The 24,986-nt window shown below is 41.4% G+C and overlaps 1 protein-coding gene across 1 annotated transcript; it reads right to left on the bottom strand.

Annotated features, from left to right (window-relative positions):
* Positions 1-19,033, bottom strand: LOC127392861 (tumor necrosis factor receptor superfamily member 8-like). The gene is made up of 10 exons (XM_051637304.1): positions 18,951-19,033; positions 10,601-10,691; positions 7,612-7,737; positions 7,043-7,198; positions 6,849-6,942; positions 6,136-6,416; positions 5,815-5,925; positions 4,447-4,472; positions 2,628-2,835; positions 1-1,125 (listed from the first exon to the last, which is right to left on the bottom strand). Exons 1-10 carry the CDS (start codon positions 19,020-19,022, stop codon positions 881-883), a joined length of 1,410 nt encoding a protein of 469 aa, XP_051493264.1. The 5' UTR covers positions 19,023-19,033; the 3' UTR covers positions 1-880.
* Positions 19,034-24,986: the final 5,953 nt, after the last annotated feature.

Genomic DNA, 24,986 nt, shown 5'->3' with positions numbered 1-24,986 from the left:
GATGATTATGAGCAATTCTAAAACAAGCAGACATTAACAAAGTTATAGGCAATAACTCCTGTGCCTGTTTTTCAGTCCTTCCTTTTCCTAGAAAACTAATTAATTTTCTTCTTTCCCCTTTTTGCAGGCTACACACTGGGCTAACCCCACAGTTCATCCACATCCAAATGTTCAGCCAGTTTGGCTTCCATTTTGTACACTTACTGATGACCTGAAGTAGTCAAAAACATGACTCAGACTTCAAAAATTAGAACGTCCTGAAGTGTTTATTTGCCTTCTGTTTTCTGAGTCTCCGTGACCCCTTTTCATCCTATTTCCTCAAAAGCATCAAGTCCACAAACTTAAGAGTCCTGTTTGTGTTATGGAAAATGGAAATCATTATGACTTCCAGTCAAGAGCTGAAGCCTTAACAAAAATAACAGGTGTTGCAAAATATATGACGAAATTGGAAGTACTGGTAATACTGGAATAGAAACCACATGAAACAAGGCTGGGGCTCAAGCTTAACTTGGAATTCTGGCCAGAAAGTTCAAAGGTAATAGAAGTAATCAGAGAAAGTTCTCAATCCATTCCTTCATTAAGAGAAAGCAGGCTGTGAAACTTGAGTTGGCATCCAGATGTTGTGGCTTTGATTCAAACATGTTCCCAGCATGATACTGGGAGAGGGAAAGAGAAGCATTCAATGTCAACTATGAAGGAAAAGTGTTTGGATGATCCCTTCATTTGCTGGTTCTAGCACTCCTTGTTTGAATGCATGTCAGTGTTTTACACGAGCTTTCAGACAACATAAGACACTAGGTGTTTACTTCCTTTATCAGAGATTCAGGCTTAGTGTCATACTGGATGTTTCTGTAGCTTCACCCATCTCCTCAGTGGATTATCACTTTTCAGTGGCAGTGGTGGGGTGATGAAATTCCTTCCCCTCCTCCTCCACAGGAACCATCACATCATTCCCTGGAAAAGACTCAGTTTCCTGCTCTGGATAGTGCATTGCCAGTTCCTCTTCCATGGTTTCATGAGCATCCACATTACTTTCGCATCCTCTAGCAGCACAGTTCTTGCCACTAGACCCATCTGAAATTGGCCCCACAATAACAGTGTTGGCGTTCATGATGCATATTGTTTCTGAGGAAGGAAAAAAATAGTGCTGAGGGCTGTTAATCACTGCTGACCCTAGAGATGGTTCCGTTTCGAGCAAAATATTTATGTGGTACTCAGTTTTTCTTTTCCCTTGTTCTATTTTTAAAGAGAGGCACAGAGATCAAGCCCATCACTGTGAAAACACAGAATTCACTGACCCGCTCAAGCTTATGGAATTTGCACATTTAGAGATGTCTGTTTCATTGTTTATTTATAAGGTGCTTTTATTTTTTAAATGGAAGCGCTAAGTGATTAAGTGATAAGTCACTAAGTGATAAGGAAAGCTGGCACATTTTATACTACATTGTCTGGTTTTGGTCCCCTGTCAAAGGGACTCTGGGCATTTCAGACCAAGCAGATCTAGCTCACAGTGATGAAGCCACTGCTCTATCGCTAGGACTGCAGGAGAAGGAGAAATTAGAAAAGGCAGTAAGATATTCACAAGAGTCTGTTAGAAGAAGCAATTAATTAGGATGTGGAGAAGATAAGATACGGAGAATCCAAGGTCTATGCTCCTGCTCCTTTGAGAAGCAACAATACCTGCATTAAAAGCAGCCTTTGGGAAAGGATCAGCACTGCACAGAAATTCTGGGTAATTATCTGGGGTCTCTGGAACAGCAAAGATATTAATTTCTTTCAATCAGAGAATCAACTACAGAATTCTATGGGATAGACTTGAACCTTGTGTCCAACTTGTTGACCCTACTCCTTTACAAAAGGTAATAAGACCTTTGCTATGGCTTTGGACCACTGCATTTTATTCAGAAGGATGCTGCAGATCAGATACTAGGTTATGGTTCACAACTGCTTGGAGATCTTTGGGTATGGCAAGTCAAATCATCACATTGATCCCAAGTCCATCACTTAGAAAAATCAGAAAGGGCTTTAAGTAAGAAAAGATCAGCTCTAGTAATACCAAAAAAGTCAAACCAAAACAACCCTTCAAATAACCTCAAAATTTGGTTAGGAAATATTGCCAGAATGTCTCATGCAGACTGTGTCTCAGGTAACAATCCTCCTCCTGTGAGCAAGCTTCCTTGCCTGACTTTATCTCCTACCCTGTGCCATGATCAAAGACTTTATGGGGACAGATGAGAGACACATTTCAAGCTATTACTGTGAAACCAAGAGAAGAAATATATAGATTGAGACATGTAAAGAACAGCTCTCATTAAGTATTACAACATCATTTTCCAGCTGGCACATTTTGGATTTCAAATTTCTTCTGCAAATTTACATCTTCTGAAAGGAAAAAGAGGAAGAAGAGCATTTTTTTTGTCAGGCTCACAAATGACTAAGCCAAATGTGAAAGCATTATATGAAATGAATAGAAATACCACAATTGTGTGTCAAAGGTTCTGGAGATTCAGCTCCAAACTTTGTTAGAAGCTTTTGATGCTTTGCAGCTTACTAATAATCTCAGAATGACATGATATGCCCATGGTTGAAAAGATTGAATAGGCAAGAGAAGAAAAAGCAAGACTCACCAATTCGATTATTCGTGTGGTCTCTGACTCGAGAATCCATAGGACAATCTGGAGCATTTCCATTGCTCTGTGTCACATCAGCCAGACTCAGATCAGGAGTACATGCTTTTTCTGTGCTGGAAGCCAAGTTATTGTTGGTTTCCAAATTGAGGGTTCTGTCAATTAACTCCTTCTCTTCTAGCCCACTGTCAGTAGTCAGTGTGATCTTCTGCCAATACAAAGAGGAGAACTGAAGTGGGGTGACTGTAAAAACAACATTGTGAAGATGGCAACAGGTCTACAGAACCCCCCTGTGGGAGTCAGAATAGCACAAAATCCCTAACTGAAACAGGAACTTCAGTTTATTCAACCTAGGTTCCTGCATCACTTAAGGTCATATTTTAAAATAGCATTTCTAAGCTAAAATCACAGAATTTTGATGAGGTTTACAATAATGCACCTCACTTCCACTGAAATCCAGTCTTCTGGATGTTTTGCTGAATTCTACAGCCTTGTCTGCAATTTAGATGCCAACAAACGTTTGTAAATCCATCTATTTTTCATTTTGTCTTTTTGCCACAAAAAAAGCTACACTCTATGCTCTGTTGCAGAGCCTGTTTTCCTGTACTACAGTAGCAGCTGCATTCTGGGGGCTGCAGCTCAGTACCACTTCTCAGCAAGGAGTATAACATCAGGAAGAAAAAGAGATGCTGGAGGTAAGAATTTTAAGGGATTTGCTCAGAAATAACCTTCATAAGATATTTTTCATATTTAGTTGTGAGAATAAGTATCAGAAGACAAACCTGTACAGATATTTAGTCCTATGGTGACAGAGTTAAACTGTCAAAACTGAAAATATACTGTTTTGCAAAGAGCTACCATGCTCCTATGGAAGAACAAAACAAGCCAGATGTTTAACAGGTTGAAGTTCAAAATAGAATTGCCTCAGCTGAACCTCAGGTAGAAGAAACAAGCTCAGAGTAGTCATTATGTGAATAATTAATTGCAAACAGTCCTTTAAAAGAGAGGCCAGAATCTAAGAGAGACTAAAGGTCCTGCACCACAAATTTCTGGTGGTTCCTAGCTCTGCTTGGCTCTACAAGGTTGGAAAAGAAAAACCAACAACAAACCATAGTAAGATTTTGAAATGTACAGTTTAAAACTCTTGCTCATGTCTGACTCGCTATGAAAGCAAGTGTGGAAGCTCCACCACAACTCAGGAATTAGCAATGACACACTGAAATTAAGGTAGCTGATTGCAGCCAAATGTGATGATTTCAGCAGCTGAGGAACTGCTTTCTGTTATTACCATAGTGACTGATCTTTGTCTTGTTCATCTGTAAACTATTCTGCTAAACCAGCAGCTGGTCCTGATGGAAAGTCTTCCAGACAAACAATGCCCACTGTGCACCCATGTCACAGTCATGCCAAATCCTACACAGAGGGAAAGGGACATGGAAAAACAGAAGAATACAAATCCCACATGTGTGACTGGAGCAGTAAGATAAAAGGGGACTGACAGACAAAGATCTCCCAGAAAAGGCATGTTCATGCTGTGATTTTGAATCTTGTCCCATGGAATGCAACATGAATGAACCAAACCAAATACTCCCTTCACAAGAAAGTCTGGCAGCATCACATGACTGAACACCACATTAAACACAGCCCAAGGCATGAAAGCAGCAAGTCCTAGTACATCACATCACTGCACCTAGAGGATCACACACTGTAGAGGAAAGCCCAAACAAAAAGGCCGGCACTATTTAACAGGACATTTTAAAATAGCACTATTTAAATTGGAATGGAAAGCCATCTGGTTTGGAATACTGTGCACACTTACTTCACATTTGTTTCCTAGATCAGGACCTGCAATGGAAAGAGGAAAAATTATCAGAAGAAAATTCACAACAATCTGAACAATGTTAATAGTTGCTCTGTCATGTCCTAAACTAATCTACTGCCCAACCCACCTGCATTATGCTTTCTTTACCACAGAGGACGCACTTCCATGACATGCCTGAGATGAATCAGGGACATGCTGCTGCCAAGACTGTGAGGTCCTGCTCTCCTCAAAGCCCTTTGAGTCCATCCCTGTCTTTCTCCCCACACAACTGGTATTCACCTACTGAAATGATGAACTGATTGAACTTTTTAGATAAGCAGAAGGCAGGATTATTAAAAGAAAAAAGTGAGGAAGCAAAAATTCCATTTTGAGATAAATGAGCTGCACACAAGAGGTGTTAAATTGTATTCCTGAATAAACGAGTAGAAAGAGCTCTCGTGTGGTGATTAGGATAATCCAAGCCAACAGAAGAGATCAGTCAGTGGAAAGGAAGTGCTGAGAGGCGGTTAGTTAATCAGGCAAAATGTGTGTACTCCAGGGGTGTACAGGTCGCTATGGCCACCACCCACTTTTTCTGGAACATGACTCCCTCATCTGATTGTCCAGAAATTAACAGGGCCATGTTCCAGTGCAGCCTCCCTGCAGTGACACATCGCCCAGCCGCTCCTGTGGGACCAAAGAGCCATCTAGTGGCTTGTCACACCCAGCGCCTCACCTGCCTTGACATGAAAAAGTTCCACGTTTTAAATTTAAGTTCCATAGCATAAAGTTCCATATTAAAACTACCCACTTATTCTTTAGACATATGGAATACAACCTTGAGATCTGAGCCCGGATTTGCATGAAATGATGGAATGCAGATGTGCTGATAAAAGAAACCATTCCTGGAGCAAAACTTCTCACGGAGCACACAAGCTCTAACAGCTTTGCCACACCTACAGGTCTACAACCCACCTACAATGTGCACATCCTGCTCTCTACAAAAGAGGGAGTGTTGTTCCACAGGCATGTGCCACTCTACAGAGTCTGTATTAGTAAAAATCACGGTTCCTTTCATGCTCAAAGTCCAACCCTATCCCAAGAACCAACAAATACTCACAAAACACTTGAGTATCGTTTAATATTAGTGTCTGTGCTGAGAGAAGAAACCACTGCTTACCCTTTCCCCACCCAGCTTGTAGTATCTTCCTCCATACATTCACAGCCAATCTTATGTTCCCCAACATGTTGCATGAAGAGTTTGTCTAGAACACTTATCTGCCTCCCCTCCACTCAGCAGCAGCAAACATTTTCTTCCTCAGTTCCCAGCTGGCACACACTTGGAGATCAAACAGCATGTAAGGTGTTACAGCTTGAAAAACTCACGCTTTCTTACGAGGATGAGGATCTGCTTCTTGCAAAACTTCAATTTCCAAAATAATAGCATGCCCACAAGTAGCACTATCACAGAGAGAACCACTCCCCAAAGAAGTAGACCTAGAGCAGAGAAAGGGAAAGAGAGTACATGAGAGGCTATGAAAAGTCAGCGGGGGAACTATCTGTAGGTCTAGGTGTTTGGACACAGAACCACAGACATTTCACAAGTTGTAGGGGATTTGCAGGAAGCTCCCACATACAAAATGGCATCTAACAAAGATCTACCCAAATAGAACATGCTAGGCAGAGTAAATGTTTTGTCTTTGTTACCTCCCATTGCCATCTTGCCATTGGCCGAGGTAGGAAAAGTGCCAGCCAGAGCTTTCTCCTCAGGAGTTGAACTGGAGTTTTCAGATGTGGTGGCACTTAAAAGAATACTAGTGATGGTCACCAGGTTCTCCTCAAATGTCCTTAGGTCAGAGTTACTTGTTTCATTGCTGAGTCTCATGGACAAAGTGCTTGGGGTGAGGAAGGTGGGCAGTTGGTCCAGACAAACCTGATCGTGTGTGGCATTTCCTTTGCTTAGTGCTACTTTGTTTAGGGAGGCACAGCTGGGGAATGAGAGAGAACAGTGCATCAGTGCTAGAGGAAACTGCCCTGGTACAAGAGGAGAGTATTTTCCATGTGACAAACACCCCTTTGTTCATTTTTGTACCACTTGCATTTATTGCCTTCAGTGAAAAAGCTGTTAGCCTTCTCACCCCTGTGGCACTAATTCTTGACCTGGATGCAAAGCTGATGGTCACTGATAATTCCACTGTACTCAGTAAAGCAAAAATGAGGCAAGAGGGATCCCTTTCCTTCCTCCAGCATGTAGCTGTGCAACAGGTGTAAAGAGAGGCCTTCTAAACTGCACCCAGGCCCAAACCTGTCCTGCTGCCTCTAAGATAAACTTGTATAATTTGCACTAGAATTTCCAGGTGTCCCTTTTCCTTTTTTATTAACTTGAATTCATTAGTCACATCAAAGAACTATGGTCTTACTTTGTGTGGGGCTTGCAGATGTCAGTGCTGGAGTTTTGATCAGAGAAGGTTCCATCAGGACACTTTTCACAGGTTACATCAGTTGTGGAGTTGCCTGAACAAAAACAATGACTAAGGACCCACCAATCAAAACATATCAGGTCCAGGCCTAGGCCAAGATTAGGAAAGGTAAGTTAGACAGGAGGAATTCTTACCTCTGACTTTGACTCCAAAACCAGGCTTGCAAACAGTGTGCTGCTGGCATCTGCTGCAGGTGTGCTTCACAGGAGTTTGACAGAAGAGGCCTGGGCGGCACTCGCACACCCGGCTGGAGTTGAAGGAGCAGGGCTCCTTCTCCACAAGGTCAGATTCTGTGGGGGAGAAAAAGAGGCAGTAACAACGGGTCACCCCACAAGGAAAATGCAAAGCAGGGGCCAAAGCTGAGCAGCATTGGTTCAAAGGTTCAGGAAGCAGAATGGGCCACTGGCACCCTTTGTGATGGCAACTTCAGTCATGAATAATTGGAGAAGCCTGTAGACAATGGCTTGTAACAGAAGAGAGAAAGCAGAAAGCAGACTTAGAGAGCTTTGCATGACAGAATTTTTAAGCAGTCCCACATCACACAGGAAGTGACAGTGTTTATGTACAAGGTAGCATTCTGCGCTCCCAATCAGTAGCCAAAGGTGGATAATTTTGCTGCTGGAAATTCTAAATGAATAAAATAAGAATAAAGTGTAAATATAGAGAGAACATAACTGCAAGGAATGTGTGAGGGCAGGCAAACCTTTAGCACACGATACGCAAGCATCACATTGTGGCCTTTGGAAATCTTCATTCACATATTGCTCAGGTCCACATCTCATACAGTCTTCCTCTGGGTCCCTGGGGCATGCTTTCTTTTTAACATAGCCTGGAGAAAGAAGAGCAAAACATTCAGAAAGCTGTTCAGAATCACAGGAGACAACCACCCTGAAGTGTTCTTGTGTGCTCATTTACCTGCTGGACACACTGCCACTCTTTGTACCTGTCATTTGGTTTCTCCAGAGCATTTTTGCCTTTGCCATTGCAATGTGAAGGGATCAGAGCTGCCCTGTTACCCCACCTCCCATGTTCAGAAAGGCAGGTTACAAAATGGTAGGTACTTCTTCTTGAACTGTGCCCTATATTCCCCTGGCAGGTTCACAGTAGGTTGCTTTCTCAGCAGTCCTGCAGGTTTTACAGTTGCCTTGACAGCTGTGAAATGGTTTAGCTTTCCAGTTGTTTTCCTTTAAACAAATCAAATTATTCATGTATTTCAGATGCTGGATGTACGTGCTGCACTCCTCCTGTGCTCAATACTTGACAAAGAGTTAACCACAGGGAGAGGGAACCTGGCAGGGAAATAACTCACCTACTGTGCATTTTGGCAAGCATGATGTAACAGCACAGGTAAAAGCAGCTGTGCTACTTCTGGCCCACTAAAACCCACTAGACAAGCCTGAACCACATCACTCCCACCTCCTCAAAACTACTTGTCTGAGACTATTCTTTTCTAAGTGGGGGCTGGTTGTTGTATGTCAGCACTCACACTGCACACACATGTACCTGCACGTGTATTATTTTCCCCTTCTTCCCCCAACAACCCAAACACTTTGACTGCACTTATTTGAGATTTCCTGTTCACGTGGATCCCCCCAGGGAATATGTGCCCCACGTGCAGTAGCTTTGAAGCTTGCCTAAGTGTCTTCTGGTGCTGTTCTCCACTGATGGTGTTCATAGCTCAACAACCAGATAAAAGCCTGAACAGTAGGAAAACCAGCTGCAATCACCTGTACAAAAAAATGTACTGAAAAGAAGTAGAAATAAGTGTTTTAAGTACTTTTCTTCTGTGAGTATGTCCATTCATTCACTCCTCAGGATTTGCTATTGACTGTGGTTGGGAAATTATCTTGAGTGTTGACTGGAGTCCTATCTTGTGGAGCTTAATATCTGATTTACAGTCTATACCAAAAGAGCCACCCAAAAATCCAACCAAACAAAAAAGGTAAAAAAACAGAAACAGAATAAAAAGAAGATAAATGGAACATCAACTTCTGCACAACATGAGCTGTTCTAGCATATAGCATTATTTCCCATTTAAGTCTGTTTCTTCCCTTGACAGGAGGGTAATGTTTTGATGTGTCATGACAGAAAATATTCTTCTCATATCCCAGCTATGAAGTCTCCTTCTACCTGCACAAGAACTTAAGTACCTGAGAATAGATGTGGCAACTGTAGAAATTTATTAGAATTATCTTTTGAAGTTTGGTTTGCAGTATATCTTGAAATTGAACTTGAAATTAACTTAAAAACAGAAGATAACTTGAATGTGGACCAGTGTGCTCAGATTGAAAGCTGTGTATCTGTGGGCTGGAACACCAAGGGAAGTAAATCCAGGCTGCATTAAGAGTTCAAGATGCTCCACTTTGATTACATGGAATTTTAGACAAACTTATGTTTCTTTGCAGTGAGCAGCTGACTTAGCAGCAGATACTGCTTTAGAGAAGTCATGGAAGATGAAAATAAAATAGGATTCTGAAGAGTTTCTGTTGGGAAGGAGGCCCTGGAGGTGTCCAAGACTGACGTGAGGGTGTAGTAATAAAATGAGTTTCAACACTAAGCAGAGGTGAAATGACGGAGACTGGTGGCTCGTTACAGCCAGACATAAATCAGACCTCTGCTTTTCCCAGGACTTCACCATGACACCTGTCATTATGGGAGCTTCTGCAACCTGCTTCTGAAGGAGAAAAGAGCTTTTATTGGAACAGAGTCAGATCCCCACCTCTTTTCTTCTTTTCCAGGACCAATTTCTCCATCTCTTGGTCTTGTTTACTTATACAACTTGTGAACAATTCTATTGGTGGGACCAGCAGTACAAGATGTCCCAGAGAACCAGGACGTAATTGCCCACAAATGTGAGTGCAAAACCTTCCCTCATTATTAGACCATATGTAAATGTCAAACATTTCCTGTAAGAAAAAAGACAGAGGAGAGGAGGAGAGGAGGAGAGGAGGAGAGGAGGAGAGGAGGAGAGGAGGAGAGGAGGAGAGGAGGAGAGAAGGAGAGAAGGAGAGAAGGAGAGAAGGAGAGAAGGAGAGAAGGAGAGAAGGAGAGAAGGAGAGAAGGAGAGAAGGAGAGAAGGAGAGAAGGAGAGAAGGAGAGAAGAGATACAATTTCTGTAACAGGAGATTGATGATGGTGAAGTACCATAAAATGCCCCACCCACTGAGGGGTTTTTTGGCCATTAGAGGGAGTTTCAGACATTTCCAGAACTCTTCTCTCACCAAGGTGTTTCCTGCTTTTGAATTCATGTGCCTCTGAGTCACAACGAGCTTCTGCCAGAGCTCACTGGGTTAAGAGACAAGAGGCTCTTGCCTCTCATGCCAGACACCTTATAAACTGTTTTGACTATGAGGATAACGACAGATTTTCCACCCTTTCATTTTCTATTTTTTCTGGGTCTGATCAGAAACTTATTTAGCCTAATTTCACTGTTCTATTTCACACCCTGAGGCAGGTTGAAATGACTTCTGAGACCTGCCTACTTCTAGCTACTTCAGTGTCAAGTATAACCAACCAACAAAAACCACATAAAATATTCTAGCAAGTGATCTTGCTTGCAAATTAGAGATTGTTTGCATGCAGGACAGTGAGGAACAAGTTCACATCTGGATCCACACTAGGCAGTGATTCATGAAACTGCACTTTTCTTCAAGCTCCATCTTAATTTGACTTTTTGATATAAACATACTGACCTGAGGGACACTGGTAACAGCAGGTTTGTGAAGTTTCATCATAGAACCAATTCTCATGTGTATCACAGGAACCAGATGGGCTTAATGGTGTCTAGAAATTGAAACCAACAAAAGACACAAGTTCTATATTAGAGCAGAACCCAGTATCAGTCTCAAGTGATGGTAGCTGCAGACAGTAAGAACAACCTGCAGGTTTTTGAAGCAAACAAGTCTTTCTTGTTCAGTTATTTATGCAGTCCTAACGCTTGAATTTAGTGACCTAAAGATGTGTTTATTATAAACCAATAAACTGTTTAACCTATCATTTAGGGACAAGTCCTACACTGAGAACAAGAGGGTTTTGCTGCAAATACACAATAAAGATCTTATGCAAATAACTAATCCCACTTCCATTGTGAGTGAAGGTTTCCAGGAACAACCTTTGGTTTTATTACATAAGTGATACTTATTCCATTAACAATCCCCCACTCAATAGTTCTAATATTAGCTTAGAAAAGGAGATTCAACTATGAATTGTACCAAGAAGCATACAATAAGACTTCATTATTGAACATACCCCTACATGCTCTGGGAAATTACAGCACTGCAAGTTTTCTGATGAGAAAATCCGGTTCTTTAATTTGGTATCTCCCTTAATAATCCCCTAAAAATAGTGTTATCTTAATTTCATTTTCAGTATTTGCTAGAAGGCATAAATGGCAATTTTTTTAAAGACTCAGCAGACTCCCCTGAGATTTTCCCACACAATACTTGGTAGAGCAGTTAAAAATTTCAGTAAAGCTACATCTCACTTTCTGGTGATAAATTTACCATTGGCCTTTGAAATAAGACCTGCTGTCCCCTGCTGCCTTTGTATGCAGGGCAGAATCTTACTACCTAATTCCACAGCTGTATTCTCCTGTTTACTATGCTGTGCTTTTCATGGCTAGACCATAAAACACAGAAGTTATTTAAGTTGACCCAGGTTACATCAGAAAACAGGAACTTTAAGTCAAGGAAGAAATTAACTAAAGGACAAGAAATAGAAACATATTGAAACCATTAAATTTCATCGAGCTCCAGTAACAGAACTGGGAAGTCCTGCCTGACACATTTCTGCACCAACCACCAGGCTTTGCAGCCTCCCTACCAAGCACTTTTTCTGCTTAGAGTGTAGAGAAAAAAAGCAGGTGTCTGCTTGCTCAGCCTGACTCAAAGCAAGTTTACAAATGTGCAGCCTGTATTCTTTTCTGAAGAGGAAGCCCTAGGCTGTAGGAAAAGGAAGTGGAATCTCCTTCTATCTGCATGGAGAAGCATCCTGGTTAACCAGCCAGCCTGAGGTGATGTTGAGTAACAGGAAATGACACAAATGACACAAGACCAAGGTAATTTAGGAGTCACTTCAGTCATATGGAGTGAATGAACAAGCTTTATAAAGAAAATTTAAGAAACAACAGCATCCTGGCTGTAGCTAAGTCACCCCAGATTAGTTTCTCTGTAAGAGCCATGGGAAACCACCACAAAAACTGATCTTCTTTTCCTGGTTCTCTCAGGCACTCAACGCTGGCTGCAAATGATCCTAAATCTTAAACTGGGGTGGGAACAACATTCTTGAGTTATTTATGCAGTACATAAGCTTACATCTTATTTAATTGTCCCTTTTGGGGGTTAAGTAAAGGTATAGTGTCTGTGTAAAAGTGTGAGGGAAGAGCTGCTTTTTAAAAAGCTCCCTTGTCCAATATACTGAAATGAGGCGTTCAGGATTAGATTCTGCTTTTAGTTACAGCCATGCAAATTCTGATCATTAATTTGACCTGACGCTAGTGCAGTGGTAAATTACTACACAAACTATGCATAAATACTACACAAACTATGAAAACACACATACGAGAGTACTCAACCTTTTTTTCCCCCCCCACAAGAGGGCAGCGACATAACACAGGACATCCACAGCTTCACACCAAATGCTGCTTTCAAGGATCCAGGTGCAAGCACAGCTCTGTGACAGGGAAATTAAGCAAACTGGTGCCCAAAAGCAAAGAATATGGCTTGAAGAGCTGGCAGAGGTGAAGGGCCAAGGTCTCAAAATGTTTTAAAGTTTCCATAAAATGATGGTGCCAGCTAATTTTCTGCAGAGGTTTATTGAGGCTGCTTTTGGGAAAAGGTTGAAGGAAAGTCAGCCACACAAGGATAATGTAAATTTCATTTTTCTCTCCATGTGTAATGAATATCAGGATAATAAGTTAACTAAAAGAAAATATAACCAATCAAAGCTACAAAGTGAAAAGGGAACAAAAATGTGCATTGAATTACCTGAGTTTCACTGCCTGTAACTGCTGTTTCACATGTAAAACACCACCTCTGATAGCTCATCTACAACTAGGGAAATTAGGGTGCAAGTTTGCAATAAAACATTGGTTTGTTTGATGAGCTTAGTATTTCTAATTAGGAAGAGACTGCTGGCAACAGTTCACCAAGAAGCTTAAGGAACTCTAGATTACAAATCTTCCAGTCTCACTCTTTTCCAGACTTGGTGCTTCTGGAAAGACACCCTATGCACTTTCTTGATTTGACCATCATCTTAGATCTTTGTCTACAAGGAGAATCCAAGGAATGGGATTGAAGTGCTTAGGTTATTTTTGTTCCTCAGCTGTTAGCTACTCCTTTTTAACAGCAGAAATCCAGACATCAACCATCAAATCCATCCAGATTTTGAGTGACTGCAAAATACCTAATGAATATTTATCTTGCTGTTCCTGGACAGAATGATGACTGAGTCTTGGAGTTAATCTTTAACCAGCAGAAAATATTTGGCCTCGGCCAAAAAAAGCATTAGGTTTCCACAGAATTATGGAAATAATGTATGTGTGTAACTTCTCAGAAATTATGATAGTTGAACTGACATGTCTATTTTCAATGGCAACTTGCCATTTTTATAGAGTGGGAAGCCTGCAGCTGGAACAGAGAGCAGATTCCTAATCCTCACCTGGGAAATATAAAAACAACTTGGGTGAACTTCTGTTGTCTGAGAAGTCCAGTACTGAGCTTGGATATCCAGGCTCAACCCTGAATAAACCCATAGCAAGGTGACAGTGAGGCCACCACGAGGCTGAGGGCAGGAAAAGGCCCTCTAGCCTCATGTTCAAGGTTGGTGGTTCCATCCTGGCTCTGTCATTCTCAGCCTTAGATGTCTTACTTTGAAGCCCTTATTGTCCTGGGCCCAATGTCTATCTACAATTATGGGTGTTTTTGTGGTGGTAGCACCAGGGAACAGCAGACCAGGCTCAGCAGGACATAAAGGAAAAACTGTCCCTCCAGTCCCACAGGCTCCTCAATGTTAGATTTACTTGCTTTTACCAAATCTTGTCCAAACTGTCACCAATGGTGCTGTAAACACTTTTTACCCTGCCAACATGTGCAGTTCACCTGCTAAGGGGAGGACAACTGCTACCAAGATAGGTCACTCTGCTCCAGTAGAACTTAAAGTTTATGTTCTCTAGCCTTTCCAGTGAAACACAAAAGCATCTTTCCACTCAAAAACTTGCACTTGAAAGGGGCTACAGAAAAGCTGGGGAGGGGCTTTTCATCAGAGAAGATAGTGAAAGGACAAGGGACAATGGTTTTAAACTGAGAGAAGGGAGATTTAGGTGAGATGTTGGGAAGAAATTCTTCACTCTAAGGGTGGTGAGGAACTGGAATGGGTTGCCCAGCAGGTTGCTGATGCCCCATCAACAGGAGGTTTTTAAGGCAAGGTTGGACAAGGTTTTGTGCAGCCTGGTCTAGTGGTGGGGTTCCCTGCTCATGGCAGGGGGGTTGGAACTCAATTATCTTTAAGGTCCCTTCCAACCTTAAATGATTCTATGATGTTTGTAACCAAATCTGGCAGGGGAAAAGCCAGTTGTCTTCTAACATGGTGACTACAAAGGAAGATATCTGGTGACAGGACAGAATGATCCTGTTTAAGTGAGGGAAATTCTAAGAAAAATTCCCACCAACAGCAGCAGCATTGATCTCCCCAGCACAGATACAAACTGGTCTGAGCTGCATAGACCTGTTCTGAGCTGAGTTACCAAAGGCTGCAAGTGCGGGAGCCTGGTACAGACTGGGTTCCTAGTACTGTGACTGAGATGATGGGTAGCCAGGAGTGGAAGCTTGTAAAGAAAATGTCCCTCTTCTCAGGCTTTAATAAGAACAGGGATCACCTAAAAGTAGGAAGGGAATCATGAAAGCAGTGAGGAAAAAAGGGAAAAAATTAATGTAAAAAGTGGTACTTTGTCAGATGAGGACTCAAGAAGAACACAGGAGGAAGATAAAGCATATGTGCCCTTACTGATCTTAATGCCAACAAAAATCTCAGCATTAAAACATTTCTAATATTTTTCTGGTTGCAAGTGCTTGGACAAAACAAAACATTATAAAATATTGAATAAGACATGTAAGATTTAACTACAAAGTAGTGAAAGTCATCTGCCTTGGACCACTACCCCATTTGTAGTGTGAACTTAAGTCAAAGAAACCTTTTTAAATACATTTTAGGATGACAGTGGAAATTTAAGCTTATCTTAGAAAAAAATATTAATTACCTTGACTCAGGACTGTGTGAGTATCACTAATAAAACTCATTTTTCCAGAACAAAACCAGTTTATTTAAATTAAGACTCTTTGTTAGGCAGAAGGTGAAGGTTAAGGTTTGACTTAGGAGGCCCTGGTTGCTCATAAATAACTCTTGAAATGAAAGGAAGGGATGAAGGAAAGGAGACAGAAAGAAGAAGTTTCAGCCTCCAATTACATCACCTTCTTACATAAAAACATCAGCTGTGAGTGTTGGGCTGAGGTGGGAGGTTCACCTTCTTGACTCCATGGTGCCTGTGTGTAGAGGCACACAAAAGAGAAAGATCTAAGGATTTCTCCACTTACAGTGTTGGCCATTTCTTCTGGCTCCAGTATGCTTACAGAAATTGTCAATGAGCCAGTGAGAGAAGACTCACTTTGTCACTTTTGCCCCTTCTTTTGTAGGGAAGGATTTGTGTGCAAGAACATTCACTTCTGCCCCATTCCCTCCTCTTCCTGGAATGCCTAGAAACACCTAGTGTGGTACAATCCATGCTCAGGAACAACTAACATTTGGCGTTGCTTCATCAAGGAAATCTCCAGTCAGTTTTACAGAATAAAGTCTTCTCATCTCAGCAAAGAACAGAATGAAATGCAATACCCTCAAAACCCTGTTTAATTAACATTCACAGTATTTTTCTCTTTCATCTTTTGACTGTCCCTCCTCCTTATCCACTCTTGTCTGAATCTCAAGACAGACAGAAACACAACGCTCAGGTGCTGCCAGGGAAATTCAAAACTCTAGCACAATTTCACTTTTTAAGGCACCATTTCCTGGTGCTTCCTGAGGAAAAGAGAAGCAGACATTGCACATTTCCCTGCCCCATCTCTAAAAGATAATCCAGTCTCAATCAAGAAAGACCAATTTTGTCCCAATGACATATAGGATTGTGTCTTAGTACTTACAGTTCTGTTCATTAACTCATATTATAAAAAACTCTTAAAAATTGAAGGAAGATGACAGCAGCATTGGTGGGTAGGGGTGAGGAATCCAGCTGTGGTGGACAGTAGGCCTTTGTCCTTCCCTCTTATTCTGAGGAAATTCTGAATGGATGGCTCTGTGCTAATAATGGATTCACAAGGTGGGAATATGTGCTATTACAGCCATGCTAATCCTTGGCTCTGCCATCCAAGGGTGCAATCCCAGTTCCCCTGTCTTGCCTGTAGCCACATTATCCTTCCTCTCTTAATGAGTTCTAGGAGTTCATTTGACTGAAAACTCTGCTTTCTGAATTTGTGAAGCTGGTTTTCAAGGGATTACTGCTCAGAAGCAACTCACCCTGTGGTTGCACAGTCACTTGCACTAAAATCAATGCAAGAAGGTTGGTGGCACAGTGTAGCCAGGAGCAGGGCCTCCCCTTTGTGTGACAGGTCTCTACTGATGGGCCCAGCTGCAATGGGAAGACCTCCCAGACATTATTCCTGCATCTGTATGTTAGAACAGAATTTATTTGACCTGGATTGGACACGAGGACACAATGCAGAGTTAACAACTGCTTTATGCCAGAAACAGATACATATTTAAACTACCAAGAGGGTAAGCTGAGGTAGGAAACAATCATGAGTGCAGGAGAAGGTCTGCCACTGCAAAGTTAACTTTTTTGAACAAATCTGAACAAGCAATGAGTCTGTATCACACTAGTAATTTGCATCTGGCTTTGCTGCAATACAAAGAGTTCTTAAACTGGACTCAGCACACTTCAACTGGAAGGAGACAATTTCACTCATCTTTTCTTCCTGCATGCACTTCAAATAAAGTTTTTTGATTTAGCAGGAGTAGGAAGGCATCTTGTGAAAGAAAATATCTCAATTCCTATCCTGTTCAGGCTGCTCTGTAAGAGGATATCCAGGGATCCACTGAATTCAGTGGGCTACTCTGCAATTCAGTCAGGACAAGGTTTGACTGATTTATTTATAGTCTTTTGACCTCACAGAGAAAAAGCAATGGTGAGGCAGAGTAAGAATCAGCTTGCTACAAATGAGCTGTAAGTCAGGAAGAAAGCATCTTACGGTAAAAAATACATTCTACCAGCATTGGCTATTCTAGAACTGACTAACACTGCAGCAAAACACTTGACTCCCTTTCAAGCTTCTATTCAAATTCTGACAGTCCAAAAGATGGCAATAATCTAAGACTTGGACTATTCAAGCTTTATCTGCTTGATAGGAAAGACCTCATTAACAAGTGAGAGTTAACTGAATATTAAAGCAAACAAAACCCAAACTGTGAGGTGGAATATGGTTTAAAATATGACCAATAGGCTTGGATTTGCTCAGATTAAACAGCATCACTTGTTCTCTAGTAGCAGTATATGCAAATGTTGTTGTGAGAAAGGCAATACAGAAAGTTGATGAAAAGCCAGTTGTTCATCCCAGCAAGATCCACATAGTTATTCCATGTAACTGATGATTTCACAGCAAGTCAGAAAGGTGACAATGAGTCTCAGAAAACCAGATTTTCTCCCTCCCCCTTCCACTTTGTGAACAGAACACCAAAAGTGATGTCAAATAACTAAAATACCATCTTTTTTCCATTGCCTTTGTCCTAAAGCAGTTTGCATTCAGCAGACCAGACAAGCTTATCTGAATGCCCTCCTAGGTATTCCAGCAAGGACTACAGACTCCAATCCTACAGGAGAGCAGTGATCCTTCAGTACTTCAGGAAGAAGACAGTGGCAGGACAGATAACCAGGGCAAAGTAGAGCAAACTTGAAATGTGGGAGTTGACTTCACAGATAAAGACACAAGGACAAACTCCTACTCTCAGCAAAAGAGCCAAAAGTATCTCTTTCAAATGTCTTTGAAGAGGATGCAGGACTTGGTTATTTTCAGAGATCTAATCAGATCTTGTTTCTTGTAAAAAAATCTCCTGGCAGCCCAAGTGATGTGCTCTATCATTCATTTACAATGGACAGACAAGTGTCTTAGGCTATTTCCACTCTGCTCATCTTTGCACTGCAAGGGAAAATGGCCAGTTTTAAGATCCAACACAGCGTGTATTTACCCATCTACTTGACTTCACCTGTGCAAAGAGCCTCTGCAACTGACTTTTTTTTTTTTCCTGTGTATGTGCATAAGTGTCAGCCAGGGAAACTACCTGGATTTATGCCAGGTGCTGAGAGCTGGTTGCCATGTGATTCACTAGCAAGGAGGGGTAAGTGTCTGGAGGGGGAAAGCAAACCCACAGGAGGTTATAAAATCTGAGCAGGGAGCTAGCTTGCATCTACAGCATCTTTAAGACAATTAGATGCAGAAATAATAGCCTGTTCATGAGGAAGTCAGCATCAGAGAGGCAGGCAGTTGTGAAGAGGAAGGTGTTTGCCTTTACACCTTTCAGTCTGCCATCCCTGACTCACATCAGCAGAGTGAGCAGGAGCCCTCCATACCAAGCTCTGCAAGGACTGTGCCTGTCTCAGAGCATCTGGCCATTCAGGCACAAGTAAAAGGCACTCACCCAAACAACCAAGAAGAGTCCCCCATCCCATCAAATCTTTCCTCTTTCCTTAGCTGTCACTAGCAATGTCAACACAAAGATGCAGACAAGAGCTCATATCCCCTGCTCCTGCCTGCAGAGTTCCCAGAGAGGGCAAACTCTCCTTGCTGCTTTGCTTTATACCTTTATCACCCTGTGATGCACAAAGCCTGTTTCTGTGGATAACCACTTTCCAGCACCCAGCTCCAGCAACCTAGGGTACCCCCAGACCTCACCAGGCTCCTGCATCCTGAGGGGCTGTAGGATCCTGGTGCCACCCTCCCTTACCTGTGGGGCTGTCTGGATATCCTGGAGAAGCAGCAGGAGCCATAGTCCTAGTGCCAAGCTATGGGCAGCCATCTGCAGTGGTGTTAAATCTCCCTGGCTCTCAGCATCACAGGTCAGACAGCCAGCTTGCTACTTGTGGAGGTTGAGATCTTCTCAGGGTCCAGCCTAGTCTTGCTCTGTGTCTGTTCATTCAGTCCAGAGCCATTCCAGCTGTTCAAGAGAAGCAGGAGACAGGCTTTGAGACTCAAGCAAGCTGAGACAACAATTTAGAAGGAAGAGGGAGGGGAGCTGCCCAAAAAAAGAAAAGTAAAAAAAAGAAGAAAACAAAACCATGCCAGTCACCAGTCCCGGAGCTGTCAGGGCTCTGAGGCAGCTGCATGCATCAAGGTTGTCACCCGAGACACGCCGCTGGCTGTGCAGAAAAAAAGGCTCCTGAGTCATCTAGGCTGTTCTCAGAGGGCACTCCACTACCCCAGAGCTTTGGCCAGGCAGGAGTCCAAGCCCTGCCCCATCCATCCACCACGCTCTCAAGAGCTGCAACCAAGCCTCAATAGAGTTCCCAGTAAGAAACACCCATTTTTTCAGTACAGTCATTTTACTCCTGGTTTGGATGAGTATGTGAAAACTCACAACCAACCAGGGTGACTCCACAAAGGTTTAGACTTTACACATTGCCACTTAAACACCAACATACCACAGAGCATCCTCTTGAGCACCCTTTTCTTTCCTCCAACTTGAAATCAATGCCAGTTACTGACAACCATTCCTTAGACTGCTACTCATCATTTCACTCACTTTCATTCGTTACTCTGGGTAACACCTTTTGGCAGTGCCTGGTAAGATTTCAGGTGGTTTAAGGTGTCATGAAGCCTTCTTATCTGCCCTAGAAGTTTTGTCAAAAGTAAAAGTTAGCCACTTCAAAAAAGCACAAATTCCCTTGAAAACTTCTCAGAGGCGCTCAGGAAAATAATGAGAATTTGAGTTCTCACACACACAGGTTTTGGGTTTTTTTGTTTCTCACCCTTATCAGCAAAATGAAAAACATAAGAAATGAGAAAAGATTGAAAGTTGGATAACTGACGGTTTTATTAAAGAACCACAGGTGCCTCCCTGCCACAACAGAGCACCAAAGATGAGAGCATTCCACAGTGACCCTGGCAGGATATAAATATCTTCTTTAACTCACAGCTGTAAGTCTTTGCTATCTAACTAACTGCCTCTGTTTATTTCTCCAGAATACCATCTTATAAAACCCAGGCATTTTCAGACCACTGCTTACTGTGTACTTGACACATAAATCTAATCTCCTTTTTTCACTATCAGGTTTTTCCTCTCAGTTTCTAGGCTCTCTTAGCTATAAAAGCTGATAGTGGTAGGTATGTCTGGAGACAACTGAGTATTTGAAAGTCCAAATATGACATTCTTGTTTTTCCTGATTAAAATGGCTGATTTTGTAATAATATACCATTAGACAAGTCTCTTAATTTATGAGTGTGGTTTCAAATGACAGAGTAGTCAGGGCTTTTCCCCTCCCCCCCACCCCCCATCAGCTCCTATCTTATCTTTCCTAGCAAAAGGACATCAATCAGTGTAAGACACAGCCTGGAAATTTTCAGCCTCTGGAAGTTTTACTGCTGAGATCAAAGTATCTGATACAAAAACTAAGTATCTGAGTACAAAAACATAACAGTGTGAAAGACTTTACCAGGAATGGCAACAGGGAGAGTTTTTTGGCCTGTTTTCCCAAAAAATTAAGACTGAAATGAGCATACTATTTTGTATATATATGTTGGTCAGTTCCTTTTTAATCAATGGCGCCAGTGATTTTTTAACCCACTGCATAACATCCACCAAATTTGGCTGAGGGTGCAATGTCATCAAGCTTTACCAAGTTTCATGGAGGGCTGTGACTTGGCTAAAGAGGAAAGATTCTAGTAACACTCTGAGAGAAGGGCTGCAATGGGAGACCAGTGTTCCTCAGAAGAATCCATCTCACATATCCAAAGTGCAATCAGGCTTTCCACCCGCACCCTTCTTGGAATTTCTTATTCTTAAATTAATTCTTCATTGAACTAGGTATTTAAAAGGATGGGAAGTGGAAAGTGCTCATTGTTGCTGCTGGCTTTCTGGGAAGTCTATTACATCACACAATGTTATTACAAGTCTGTAATAAAAGCAACAGTAATGAAAAGGGTGAAGAGTTGGTGTTTAATGGGAGTGTTCCAACCCACATGTAATTTTAACTGAATGCATTAATATCAGACCTTGGCTGTTTTGATTTCAAATACAATGAAAGGGGCTTTCCAAAAGAAGCCCTATCAGTAACTGGAAGAAGTGCCTTTGTTTTATAACAAACCCACACTACTGTTCTCTAAATGTTGCCTGTATTTCCTAGAAAATAATTCTCTAAGTTAATATGAAAAAAAAATAATAAAGCAGAACAAACAGGAGTAAACAAACAACCCCTGTTTCTCTGTTCTCCCACCAGAAGACAGTGTCTATCAGAAAAATAAAGAGGAAATCCCCTATGAACATGCTGCTATTGTTTATGGTATTTATTTGATAACACCCATCTGGCTCTTAACATCTGAATCTCCTTTTGTTTTAGGTGTTAGAAATAGCAATGCCCAAAACCAAGGTTGCTTGGCATTTCCTGGTGTAACTAGTTTAGCTAATACAAAGCTTAGATAACACTCAGGTGATTTTTACACCAGGGACCTGATCTGTGCTGTTCATCTCTGTGTGTTGCATGGAGTTGAGGTGTAGAGGGTCAGAGAAGGTCCTGTAAGTCAGCAGTTATTCAGATGTCACTTGATACCTGGAGCAGAAGAATGCAGAGACTCAGATAAAGCCTCTTTAACACTTGCCCAAGATTGTCTATTCCTTGTGCTGATAGCAGTGACAGCCTAGTAAAACAGTAGCAGCAGAAGAATAATGTAGAAGGACCATCGCTACACACATGCTCCAACAAAATGTTCTAATTTTGAAGTGGCTGATTTTAGTCTCATACTGTACATCCAGTGTGGCTCCTTGATGTGATTTTTTTTTTTAATATGTATGTTCAGTTAATATATATCTAGAGGCTTTGGAGAAAAAAAAACCTGAGAGAAGCATCATCTCTAAACATCTGTCAAACAGATAAAGGAGACCACTGAATTTAAAAGGATATATATTAAAAGAACCTTGTCTAAAATGTGTATTTCAGTTTCTGACAGTGTTGCTATTTAGAGCGTTGCAGACTAAACTCTTGCTACTTAGCTAGATGAAACCCTCAGATTTCACTAGGAGTCTCAGCAGTACCACAGGCAGTGCTCGCTGGGGTACATCCTACATCCTGTAGGGGGTACAAATAAAAGGTAGGAACCTTAGCAAATTAAAAAAAGAAAAATGAAAGTATTTACTGTAATAAAACCCAAGACTCTCATGGTTAGAGGAAGGAAAGCAAGTAGTCACCAAGAATGACTTTCTTGACACCTCTCTTGGAGAGCTCTCTCCATGGCGATCTTGGAAAGTGACGCTGTGGTAACCACAGTGTTCAGGATGCTGGTGATTTGAGGCATTGCAAGCCAAGCCAACACACTGAACTCTGGAAATCCTTCAGTAGCCCGAAGAGGACAAAGGGCAGGATGGGTAACAGAGGTGCAATATCTTTTTGAAAACCATCACCTAGTGAGCAAGCAATTAGAGTCTGAACCAACTGTAGCTGATCAAGCATTTGAACTTGTCTGTGCAAGTAAAAGGGAATAAAATCTCATTTATGCCCAGTATGCCAAAGACTGGCAGAATTCCACCTCTCTAACACATTCTGGTACTGATATTTATTTTGTGGCACACACACTTCTCTTATCCTTAGTATTAAATATTTGTCAATCCATTTATGTCCCATCAATCAAGCTACTCTGAAATCTGTTAAATACATTACAGGTGCTCCTGATAACATGACCTGCAGAGCTATATTGATTTAATCATTTACCTTGGTATATTGCTCCACTGTGATCCACCAGATGGTATCAGGCTCTTCTTGCAGACTCAGTGAAACACAGCAATGGCTTAAAACAAGAGTTCCCAGCAGGAAAAAAAATTGTTATAATGAGCTGAGCTGGGGTCGTAATAAAATCCCAATACACGGGGGAAACCCAAGTCACTTCAGTTACTGTAGTTTCAGCAGATGAACATTCTTACTGGGTGTTTCTGTTCTCTAGCAACAATAACAGAAAAATAAATCAGCTTCCTTGTTTAATATAAAATTTCATACCTATGCAAAAGAGCAAGCAAAAAGAAATTAACAGATTAGTTCTTGTTTGGCTGCAACTTGGGACTTTTTTCTCAATCAGCTGTGCTCTTCCTGAGCACGGAAAATTTCTTGGCCACAACTGACAGAAGGAGATGCATCCTGGTCTGTTCCAAAGTAATTAAAAGGTTACCTTTTTTTCTTTTTTTAATTAAAGAACATAATATCAAAAAGTACTTATGGGAAACGGCCAATTCCTGACTTTGGGAAGCTCAGAAATGCTGTCAACAGGTATTTTTTTGCTGACTCTGAAGCACAACATAGCTGTTGGAAGAGTTCTCCAGACAGCAGATAACCTAGATGTACTGAGAAAAAAGAATCTTCTCAGCTGGTATCAGTCTTTCTGCAAGAACTACTGCTTCAGCTGAGATCTATAAACACCCTCACAAAAAAGCCCATTGACTCCATTAAAGTTCCCTAGTTTTCATTCCAATTACTTCCAACCAAGCGTATCCTCAGTTTAAATATGACATATGCTACCATACATGGCAGTGCTGCACTCTGGCCTTCCAGAAGCAGCAGAGTCACTCTTGATATTGCTATTCTTAAAAAGTCAAACTTCTTGGAAGCGTAACAGTGCATTTCTGCTGCCCGAGATTTTAATTCAGTGTTAATATGCAAAACAAGACATGATGATTTTTCTGTCATTTTATTCCCTTTTTGATTGGGCTAAGTCATTCAGAACTTTGATTGAAACAAAGATTTAAGCAGCTAAAGATGTGTCAGACTGATCACATTAATGGTAATATGGGTTAATTTTCAATTAGATTTCTTTTACAGGTGCCATTTTATAAAGTTGATATGGATAACAAAATCTTGTAACTGCTTTTGTTACCCAATACTACTACTACCTTACATAGTGGTAAAATAACTAAGATAACAAACAAAAAAGAAGAACCTGTATAAGATGTCTTTTTTTTCTGCTGCATAGTAGCTTCAAAACTAGAGTGCATTTTGAGTCAGACTGAAAAATGAGAAGAGCTGACAGAGGACTCAGTGCTCTCAGGAAAGACTTGGCTCCCATGAAAGAAACCAAAACCCTATCACAGAATTACTGTGCCCACAGGCTGGCTGAGAGAGAGAGAGATGACCTTAAAAGAAAGATCTCATCATGTCTGTACTTTCAGTTATTTTAACTACAGCTTCTGGAAGAATGGTAGAGTTACACGTTGTCATTCTCCACAGAGAAAGCTCTAGACAGAGATGTTATTATTTGAATGTAATTTGTGTTAAGCCTTTCCTCCCATACCTTGATAGAAATGGAGAAGCTCAAGGGTGAATCCTCCATGGTCCAAACAGGAGAATCACTTATCATTTCAGCTGTAAAGAAAGTAGTAATAAAGAAAGCTTGGAAGGGTAATAAAAATGGGCTTTTTAAAGATCCTTCATGCCCTGTATTCACACCTCCCCAGCACTAGTTTAATTTCAAGCAAAAACATTCTATGCTGCTCATTTGCTGCAGTAATCACACTGTAAACCTAAATAACCCACAAAAGCATTTTGGGCCCCACTCCCCATCCCCACCCTTTGCACTGATGAAAATTAATCCATCAGCACCAGCTTTGACTTCAGCTGTCTTCCCTCATGTCAAAGTCTTTGTCTGGAGTTCTATGAAGCTCATGGTTCCCCCCACCTACCCAGGAAGTGCAGTAAGGCTCCTGTAGAGCCATTAGTTACATGAAAGGACTGGTAAAAGACAAGAAATTAAGTACATACTTGCCTCTAGCTAGCAAGCTACTAAACAG

This window comes from Apus apus, chromosome 20, assembly GCF_020740795.1.
Source record: "Apus apus isolate bApuApu2 chromosome 20, bApuApu2.pri.cur, whole genome shotgun sequence".
In the NCBI taxonomy this organism is placed as follows: domain Eukaryota; kingdom Metazoa; phylum Chordata; class Aves; order Apodiformes; family Apodidae; genus Apus; species Apus apus.
Note: the sequence above shows the minus strand (reverse complement) of the source record. Positions and strands in the feature narration are given on the sequence as shown.